Source organism: Cupressus sempervirens, chromosome 2, assembly GCF_028749045.1.
Source record: "Cupressus sempervirens isolate cs-2001-9-10 chromosome 2, ASM2874904v1, whole genome shotgun sequence".
Taxonomy (NCBI): domain Eukaryota; kingdom Viridiplantae; phylum Streptophyta; class Pinopsida; order Cupressales; family Cupressaceae; genus Cupressus; species Cupressus sempervirens.
The window spans coordinates 312,538,376-312,549,267 of NC_143119.1; the positions used below are offsets into that span (position 1 = coordinate 312,538,376).

Here is a 10,892-nt window from a genome sequence, read left to right on the forward strand (position 1 = left end):
ACACACATACTTAAACACAAAGACATAATAAACATTTCCATGATCAATATCTTCCATGCCTTGTGTATGCATTCTCTGGCACTCCCGCTTGCACAGAGATGCTCCGCATGCTTCTAATCTATGAATGACAGCGTCACACAGCACTAACTCAAACACACTTCAACTTTGACTTCCTTCTTTTCATGGCTTCTCTCATTTTCATTTTATTCTTTTCACCTTTGCACTCTTTAGCAATCTTAGCTCATATGAATACATCTTTCACAGATATGATCTTCTTGTAACACTTAACAATACACTAACCACAATAATCTTTTCATAGAAAATGCTTGCTTTTAACACTTCTTTAGCTTCCTCATATTTATCTTGCAGCAACACAAACCTTTCTTTTCCAGCCACCTTCGTGATTGGCGGCAAGAGTCTTTAAAATTCTCCAACAGCGCTCCCTTACATAAGAGATTTGATTTGCATTCTCCTTTGAGTGTCAATGCACCAATGTTCTGGGCAGCATTCTAATAGTATTCTCATTTCTACTCTGCAAATAGCATAAGTGTTTGGAATTAGATGTACAACAAATCATAAAACACTTCACGTTTCATCAGAATAGATTGTTCAAAACTCCAGTAAACAGCAATCATTTCTTTGGCTCGTCAACCATCAGCTCTGATACCATGATAATATATTAAAAACAGAACACAGAAGAAGAAGAAACCAGAGGAAAGAACCAAAGGAGAAACCCAGAAAATGGGCTCTGCTGAACACAGGCCCAGTCTATTAATTTATAGACAAATACATAATAAATGTTGTTTACACCGTAGTAGAAAGTTAGCTGAAATAATTATAAGGAGTAGTTGAGATGGATGGTGATTGACTGGTTGGTCTGTATTGGACACATGCAGAAATTTCTCCTTGGTCTGTGCTGGGCGGCTGGTCTGTGCCGACCATATTTGAAATAATTTATTTATTTCAACACCTCTCGTAAATTTGGATGCCAAACCAACCCATTCACCATTCCTTTAAAGCCATTATCTTAACACCAAATTGCTGCAACGAATAAAGTCCCAGTCAGTAGTCTGTGCCGAGTTTCTCTTCGTTGAGTTTTCATATTTTTGTTTCTTTTGTCTAGTAAAATGGCAGACAAAACCTCTGAAGCCTGCATGACTGTGCGCTTTCTCATAAATACTAAAACCCAGCGCATCGTATATGCCGAGGCTGGTAAAGAATTTGTTGATTTTCTCTTCAGTTTTCTTCCTATGCCCATCGGTTCTGTCCTCAAACTAGTGTCCGAATCCCAATCTGAATCTGCTGCCAGAGTTGGTCTGTCTCAAATCTGTATGATAGCATTGAAAAACTGCCCTCTCAGTTTATGGGCACCGATAAATCCCAGCTGCTTGACCCCAAATTTATCACCACCTACTCCAATAACTCTCTCAGGATTGAAGGAGGAAATTATTACGCCTGTTCTTATATTTCCAATAATACAACCGTAACTCACAATATCAGCTCTAATAGCGCTGATACATGCATCTGTGGATATCCTATCAACTGCCTCGTTCAGCTGCGACAGAATACCAATATTGTCAATCAGGCCAGCGGAAGAAGCATTAGCCAAACTGTCGGTTATGTGAAGGAGATGCTTACGTTTACCATAACTGATGATCTCAAGATAACAGGGAGCTCAACGATAACCAGTATAATGTTGCTCAATCAGCTCAACATCAAAGATTTAACAGACCTTCAAGAGCGGACTGCAATTGTTGATCGCAACAAGGTCAGAGGTTTAATTTGTTTTATATCTATTTAGTCAGGTTATATATCTCGGTCGATTCAATTGGGGTTTCAAATTTTTTTAACGATGGATTACATTTAGTAATATCGTTTTAATAATGGCAATATTTTACAGGCGCTAGAGATTCTGGGAGCATCTTTGGTTTCCACTACAGTGTTGAATGATGTTTTCGGAGCTGAGTTTTCTGTGTCACAGAAGGTAAAGAAGATTTAGAATTTCTTAGTTTTCTGAGTTTTTTGAGCTTTTTAGTTCCCTCTATCCACCAAAATTTTGCTTCTGCTCCACCCTAGTGACTGATTAAGAGGCCAGGCCATGATAAATGTGAAAAACCAATTACAAATCTGTGATAAAAGTTAGCTAGACCTAAGAAACTGCGAAGATATGTGAATTTTTTAGGAGCTGGCCAATCTCAAATTATTTGTATCTTTGTGGGATCCACATGAACACTCTCACTATCAATGACGTAACCTAAGTATTAGATTTTTTGCACACCAAAAGAGCACTTTCCTATGTTGGCATAGAGTTAATGTTTCTGCAAACTCAAAAGCACATGTTCAACATGTTGCAAATGTTTAGACTAGGTTTTGCTAAAAATGAGGATATCATCCAAATGAACAATTGCAAAAGAATCAATGAATGTTCTAAGCACACCATTCATTGACGTCATAAATGTAGTAGGAGTATTTATAAGGCTAAATGGCATAACCAACCATTCAAACAAACCTTCCTTGAACTTGATTGTAGTATTCAATATATCAGTTGGATCAATTGGTACTTGATGATACCCAAGTTTCAAGTCAATTTTTGTAAAGAACTTATACCCCCTAAGTTGATCGAAAAGATCATCAAGTCAATGAATTGGATATCTATTTTTCACAATAATTTTGTTAAGTGCCCTGTATTCAATACAAAGTCTCCATGTCCCATCTTTCTTTCTTTCCAAAATAATGGGATTGCCACAAGGTGAAACACTTGGCCTGATGTGTCCCTTTTCAATCAGTTCTTGAATATGTCTCTTAATTTCATCATTTTCCAAAACTAACCTCCTATATACCGGCTCATGTTTTAATGGTGTTCCTAGAATTAAATCAATAGAGTGCTTGACTTGACAATGTGTTGAGACCCCTAGTGGTGATTTAATAACACTATGGTATTCTTTCAAAATTTTATTCATCTGCTTTTGTTGGTCAATTGTTGTGGCCACCATAGCATGTGTGTTAAGAACAACTAACTTTGTTTTCTCAGGACAAATCATGAGGAAGACAAAAATTCTAGTTTGAGAAATTAAATGTTTACATTGTTTAACATTATTTAAAGAAGCAACTTGAGTTGGGCATGACTGTATCTATTTGTGTCTTTTTAGTAGCCCGCTAGGTATTCTTGGGTGGATTTGAGGGAGGGTCCTTTCCCGCTAGTTTTCCTCCATATTTATTACTGCCTTCACCCCTTATCTTATTATTTGAAAAGTAATCTCTTTTTCCTTTGTGTTTGAATTTTTCTTTAGTTTTTGTAACATATTTGAAAGCAGTTGTCAATGTTTCAATATTCAAGAACTCCATTTCAATTTGAATATATCTAAAAAGCCCACTACACTGTTTCAAAATTTGGTGCTTCTCTGAATCTTCTATACCAAATTTTGCGGATAGTGCATGGAATGTATTGGTGCAATCATGTACATATTGGTCCTTCTTTTATCGAAGCAACTACCATTATATATATATATCTTCAAGAAAGTATGCTTCTTTTATGTATTCCACAAATCCTCCCCAATTGGGATTTTGTTATCAAAGAGTATTCCCAACCCTTCTCTAGCTTCACTTTCTTTGTTCAATATTTTTGTTTTCCATGCTAATTTCACATGAATTTCATCTTTCAAAAGGGAAAATGTTATTTTTTCTACATTAGAGAAATGACTGACGGAGAAGTATCAATCCAAATTCGATAACCAATTATCAACTTTTCCTTCAAAATCTAGGATATCAAAATTCACCTTTACTTTAAAAGTGATATTTCCATGGAACGGTGCTATTGAACTGAGTGATTGTTGGTTCTTCAAAATTTGTGAAAATTGGTTCATCATCTATGCTTGTTGCCTAGAAAAAGCCTCTTTCACCATCTTCTTCGCAAAGTTTGACTAATTATCTTATATCTTTGGTTTTGTATGCCACAAAGGAGGGTATTTAGAAAAATCTTGCATAGCCAATCCTAATCTTTGATAGGAAGTTCTTGTGTTAGTTGGAATATAGGAGCATTCCTAATCTAATACCACTGATCTAATTTAAGAACTGGGATGAAACACAATATCTGGTAAGAATCAAGTAGTTGCGATATCAATGTTCAATTTTTGAAAAAACTTGCAAAAATTCAATTGAGTTGTATGCAAACCAAAAGCCATCATATTATTCAAAAATGTAAGAATATATACAATGATGGAACATTGAAACTCACCATAGCCATGAATTCGAAAAGTATATGTGGCTATAACAAAAACAACAATGTTTAACTAAATATACTCAATGCTAGGTATTTATTTACTCCAACTTTTCGAGGTCATAACTTTTGACTTAGAGCTTGGAATTTAAAACCGTTTACACTATTGGAAAGAAGAATTAAAAATCTAATTTTAGATCCTAAAACAATGAGTCTTCAGCTTCTCTATTTTAGAGACTGGTGAAAGTTTCAACTTGAAATTTTGAGGAGAAAACCTCCGAAAAAGCCAATTAAAATGGCCTAGAAAAGCTTTTTAAAAAATATGAAAAAGTTTCAGACATTTGATCGTTGTGGATAATCTCGACCAATGCTCTTAATCGATTCTTGAAATTGAAATGTTGTTTCGATATGACAAGTAGACAAAACCAAAAAAATATATTTATCTTTCCCTCTGTTGTTTTTGAAACAATTGGATTTCAACCCTTTTATAATCTTCTTAGGTAGTTTCAACTAAAAGAGGGGTAACAATTTTATTGAATATCAAAGATAGCAAAACAACACAAGAAACAAAGAGAACTACATAGCTTTATCCTAGTCCATAAGTTGATCCAACATCTGAGATAAATCAAGGGGAAGCATCCAAGGATCAAGAATGTTCCAAGCCAGCCCCTGCTCAAAGGTCCATTTAGCCAGACAATCAGCCACACCGTTCCACTCATGAGGGATATGCATAAAGGACACAGAATCTAGAGAATTGCATAACTGAATGATCTACTGAATAACCGGAGCCAAATGTCAATCCACATGCACAAGGTTCCTATTATGCAATAAGTTCACAACCACTTGTAAGTCAGTCTCACAGATGATTCTTTTACAGCCACATAGACAACACTATTCCATTGCAACCAAGATAGCCAGGGCTTCCATGAGGTTATTAGTATGGTAACCCTTGTATATACAAAACAGAAACTAGATATCACCAGAACCATCATGCCCAACTCCCCCAATACCAGTCGGACCAGGATTTCCCTGAGAAGAACCATCAGTGTTGATTTTAAGAGTGCCCACCTCAGGAGGAGACCAATGTCCCTGACGATTAACTCGCTGAGGGTGTTGCTTAGCTCTTTTTTGAGAGCAGGTGTGGGGGATCGAGAGAGAGCAACCCTAAAGAGGAGAGGAGAGGTGAGAGTAAATACCAGCATCAATAGGATCCAAACCCCCACCAATGTCACATTTAGCGAGGAGTGTTTCCTGAAGAGAATTAACAATTCTCCCCCATAGGTGCCTAATCTCAAACTACAAATCATGAAAGATCCTTCTATTCCTCTCAAGCCAAATATGCCATAAAATAAGGGAAGGGCCGATAGTCCAAGCAACTTGAAAAAAAGAAGTCTTGGAAGGGGAATGGCCCAAACAGTCCCAGAATTCAGACAAAGAGGACACATGCTAGCATGTGCATCCCCACACACTCCACCAGAGGTGCCAAATCTGTTTGGCAAAGGGGCACTAGAAAAAAAGGTGAGATACAGTCTCTTCACTATTGCGGTAGAGAACATAGATGGAAGGCCTCTGGAAGCCTCACTTGCAGAGATTATCCCAAGTGAGACAATGATTGTAAACCAAAATCTAGAGGAAAAAGTTACACTTAGGCCATGAAAAATTATTCCAAACTTTCTTCCACCAAGAGACGTCCACCTCACAAAAAAGTTTCTTTGTCAGCCCAAGGTACCCAGAAGAAACAGAATACTTGCTAGAAAAAGCACCTCCCCAAGCCAAAACATCAGGTTCCTACAACAAGTTGCACTCCCTAGAAGCCAATATCTGAGATAGTTCGAGTCGATCTCCCAGTGAGCCACCCAGAGGCCAATCAAAAGAATTCTTCCATCTATAACCCATAGCAAGGCCCAGGTTAAAAGCCTCCTTATAATGAGCCACCTTATTCCATCCAGCAGAAAGGAAATAATCACAAAGAGCCTACAAGTGAGGATGAGAGGAAAGGAGAGGAGGATGCCCATTCCAAGAATCACTCCAAAATAGAGCCTTAGTGCCTCTGTTGCAGATCCAAAATAAACTTCTCTTCACTAGGTGAGCACCAATCTTGAGGGTATGCCACACCATAGAGCCTCTTCCCTCAAGAGAAAACCTGAAAACTTCTGAAGGTTCAACACCAAGTAAATACTTGTGTGACAGGATACAGGCCCAAAGCTGAGACTGACTAGTACACCAACGCCAATAGAGCTTGGTAGCAAGAGCTTGACTATACAAGATAGCAGACCAAAGGCCAAGGTCTCCTTCCTTTTTTGGCCTACAAACAGTATCCCAATTGATGAGGCTCCATTTGGTATATTGCAAATTGCCACTCCAAAGAAATTGGCGAGAGAGGGCATCAAATTCTTTAAGAAAATACATTGGGGCAGCCTGAACCATGCTTATGTATATGGGAAGAGCTTGAATTATAGATTGAAGAAGTGCCACCCTACCAGCAGTAGAGAGCCACCTGCGAGTCCAATTATTGACCCTTTGTTGAAGTTTGTCAAGCAAGCTTTGCTAGAAAAGCCTAGGCTGTCTACCCACCACAATAGGGACCCCCAAGTAAGTCAAAGGGAGAGATGCAATCTGAAATCTCAAGATATTAGCAATCCTTCACTGGATCGGCTTAGGAGTGTTGAAGAAAAAAATAGAGGACTTGTGATCATTAATTTTCGACCTAGAGATAGCCAAATAAGAATCCAAGGTGAGTCGAAAGGCTTTAGCTTCCCGAATTCGAGCTCTCCCAGCAAGGGCAGTATCATCAACAAACTCAAGGTGAGAAAGAGCAGGCAAACCATTTCCCCATTGCCATCCTTGAATCAAATTTTGGGAAACATGAAACTTGATAAGTCGACCAAGTCCCTCAGCCATAATGATAAACAAATAAGGCGAGATGGGATCTCCCTAACAAAGACCTCTAGAAGCCCCAAAAAGCTCCGTCGGTTCACCATTAAGAAGGACCGAGAAGGAAGGAGTAGTAACATAGCTAAGAACCCATCTAACCCAATCTTGACTGAAGCCAAAAGCAAGAAGAACTTTCTGCAAGAAATCCCAATTGACTGTGTCATAAGCCTTAGCCATATCAAGCTTAATAAACATAGCACATTCCCTGAAAGTACACATAGAGTGAATAGCTTCAGAAACAATAACCACCCCATCCAAAATTTGTTTTCCTGCCACAAAACCCCATTGTTCCTCAGAGATAACCATAAGAAGGCAAACATAATCTTCTTAGGTAGTTACACGCCTGACTTTAATGCATTAGTCAAAACTAATGAATTGTTTGATTTCCCAATTAATTTTTTGACCCAATATTGCACAATTTGAAATTTCACAAATTTGTGCCTTTAGATACATTAAAAAATATTTTGGCATGGTTTGCATTCTCTATTTTAATCAAACCAAAATTGGACTTCTCATTAATTATGAACAAATTGAATAATCCATTGCACCACCATTGAATCTCTGTTGAATGAGCTAGTAAACAAGGATGCCATATTTAGCCATATCATTTAGTCATATCGTTTTAATGATGGCTGCAATATTTTACAGGCGCTAGAGATTCTGCGGCCATCTTTGGTTTCCACTACTCTGTTGAAAGATGTTTTCGGAGCTGAGTTTTCTGTGTGACAGAAGGTAAAGAAGATTTAGAATTTCGTAGTTTGGAAAAGATGTCATTTATGTTCCGGTTCGTTAAGCATTCGTTTCTCATGATCATGATTCCTTTTAAATATTTATTTGGTATTGCAGGTGTCTATTGCAGAATGAGCAGATCAACGTCATGAAGATAATGTTGCAAAGTTTACCGTGCTTAAAGTATTTTCAATCCTTTAGAAGGGGATTTTTTTAAAGTAATCCTTAAACAATTATAGAGATCTGGAATTGTTTTGTTTTCGCTTTTTCGGTGGCAAAGAAATGAGAGACAAGAACCTGAAATGTTTATGTTTCTACATCGTGAGCTAGTTTAGAGTTACAGCAGTAAAGCATAGTCGTGCCGTTTGCACATATTAAAGGATTGGATATTGTGCTTTTTCTTTCTAGCTCTAGGAAATCTCTTAACCATGGCTGGAATTGCAATAGCTTGCTAAGTTTTAGCTGAGTAGAGTTTGTTCATATGTATGATTGAGATTCGTTTTGAACCTATTCTACCAGAAAGACCTTTACAAGCAGATTTTAGATAAATGTGTCCTTTATTTATTGAATCTTAATACGAAAACAAATCTATAGCATGTATGGCATCATTTAATTATGTATAATTCATATTTACTTATAATATTTTGTTTTTATAATATTTATATTATCAAATATGATTTATATTTATGTCAAGATAATCTGTATATATGAGTTTATTCAATTGATAGTTTGGATTATATCAAATAAAATATATATTTGTTTTAATATTTCAAATAAACTATTTTTACACATTCTTGTTAGTTAAGGTATTGTTTATCATTTATATATTCTTTGAGTCTAGAAATGTTAGTTTACCCTCTCTCTCTCTCTGTGTCATCTTCAATCTGTTGATGACTCTTCTCTTACGGGAATCGCTCAAGCCAAGGAAGCTAAAGCCTTTCGGCATACTTTAGATATTTATTTGGCAGTGACAAGATAAAGAGGTAATGAACACAAATCTTCTATTTATTTCTTTAACACTCCTGATCCCATTTAGCTGAGGATTGCTAATATCTTTAGGTTTTAGATTGGTTCACTCCCTTTGACTTATCTTGGCATTCATATTATTGTTTCTAGGAAGCCACGACTCTTTTGAAAAAAATTGGTTAAGAAGCTTCAAGAGAAGGTAAATAACTAGACCAATAGATGGCTCTCTACCGCTGCTTGTGTTACCCTTCTTCAATATATTATTCAAGCTCTTCATATTTATAAGAGCATGGTCCAAGCTACTCCTGTTTACTTTCTCAAGGAATTTGATGATCTTTCATGACAATTCCTTTGGAGTGGTAATTTGTGTAACTCTAAATGGAGTTTGATTAGTTGGGAGACTATTTGCAAGCCTAAGAAGGAGGGTGGTCTTGGCCTCTGATCTACTATCTTGAGTAGCAAAGATTTGGCTGCTAAGCTTTACTAGCGATGGTGTTTTGGACAAAATCATCTTTCAGCTTGTTTAATTAATCATAAGTATTTTAGAGGCATTGATCCTTGGTTTGTTTCCATGCTTCCTCTTGAAGGTCATGGCTCTATTGTGTGGAATACTCTCAAGATTGGTGCTCAATTGGTTAAGAGGGGCCTTTTCTGGATATGTAAGGGAGGCTATGGGACTCTCTTTTGGTATGATGCTTGGGATGGAAACCCTCCCATCTTATCCATTTACCTTCATCTTCAAACTCTGTGTGATTCTTTTCTTATTGTTGGATGGGATAAAGTGGCTCTTTATTAGACTCCTTATCAGCTAGGTCTTATTGTCAGATATAGATGGAAGTTCTCTTCAGATTGGCCTCCCAGGGGCTCAGAGGCAGATCACTGGGATCTTTCAAGGGTTTTGGCTTCTAGTGAGTGTTGTTCTTTGTTGGGGTCAGATGTTTTGGCTTCGGGCAATACCCTATTTGGTAAATATTCTCTTTTGACTAGGAACTAGGAGATTACTAGACAATTATTAGGGGATGTTGAGGTCCATTGGTGGAAAAAAATTTGGAATAAGTTTTCATGGTCCAAATATATTTTCTTCATGTGGCTGGTGGCTCACAACTAATGTCTTATGTGGGATAATCTTTGTAAATGTGGGTTCTAGGGCCCATCTTTTTGTGTGTTATGTGGTAATGGAGAGGAGTCTATCTCTCATCTCTTCTTCCATTGTTTAGTTATGGCATCTTTGGTGGATTTCTTGGGGTTTCTCTTGTTAGCATGCTTCCTCCTTGGCTGAGTTTTGGGATCACTAGGGGAGTACCCCCTCCAAGGCTTCACCTCTTCAGACTGCATGGATTTTTGGTCCCTCTTTTATTCTTTGGTATATCTGGTTGGAGAGGAACCAATGAATATTTTGGGATGTATGGGTTGATGTCATGCATCTTTGGTGGAAGATCGCCCACTCTCTTCAGGAAACAATTTAGACAAACTATGAGTTAGATGGAGGTATGGATATTGGTGATCTTTCTATTTGCAGATGCCTTAACTTTCATTTTCAAGATGGGTTCTCACGTGTTGTAGGCCATTGGTATCATAAAGTTCCAAATCATCCTAGACGTCAAGGGAAGAGACAGGTGAACTATGTAGGTCATTGGTCACCTCCTCCACTTAGAGTTCTCAAAGACAACACTAATGGTTCTTCTCAAGGGAATCCAAGTCCCACTGGCATTGGGGGTGTGGCTTGATGCAGCTCTAGAGAAGTTCAATTTCTTCTTTTAGTTCATGAGGGTAATCATACTAATAATCTCATGGAGGCTTTGGCCATTTTACATGTTGTGAAGTAATGTTGTTTGAGGGGATGGCATTAAGTTAGCTGTGAATCTAACTCTCAGGTGGTGGTGAATTTTCTTACTTCATAGTTACTTGTTAGTTGGCAATTGGCTTCAGTCATTAATCAAACTCTTCCCTTTTCTACTTCTCTAGAGTTTGTTGGTTTTAAGTATATTCCTTAAGAATGGAATAGAGTTGTTGATTATTTGGCCGAATGGGCATCTAATCATGTTCA

The 10,892-nt window shown here is 37.4% G+C and overlaps 1 protein-coding gene across 1 annotated transcript; it reads left to right on the top strand.

Annotated features, from left to right (window-relative positions):
- The first annotated feature begins 1,127 nt into the window (after positions 1 to 1,127).
- Positions 1,128 to 7,876, top strand: LOC149572349 (uncharacterized). Its single transcript, XM_089815815.1, has 4 exons — positions 1,128 to 1,457; positions 1,556 to 1,768; positions 1,901 to 1,984; positions 7,799 to 7,876. Exons 1-4 carry the CDS (start codon positions 1,128 to 1,130, stop codon positions 7,874 to 7,876), a joined length of 705 nt encoding a protein of 234 aa, XP_089671941.1.
- The last annotated feature ends 3,016 nt before the right edge of the window (positions 7,877 to 10,892 follow it).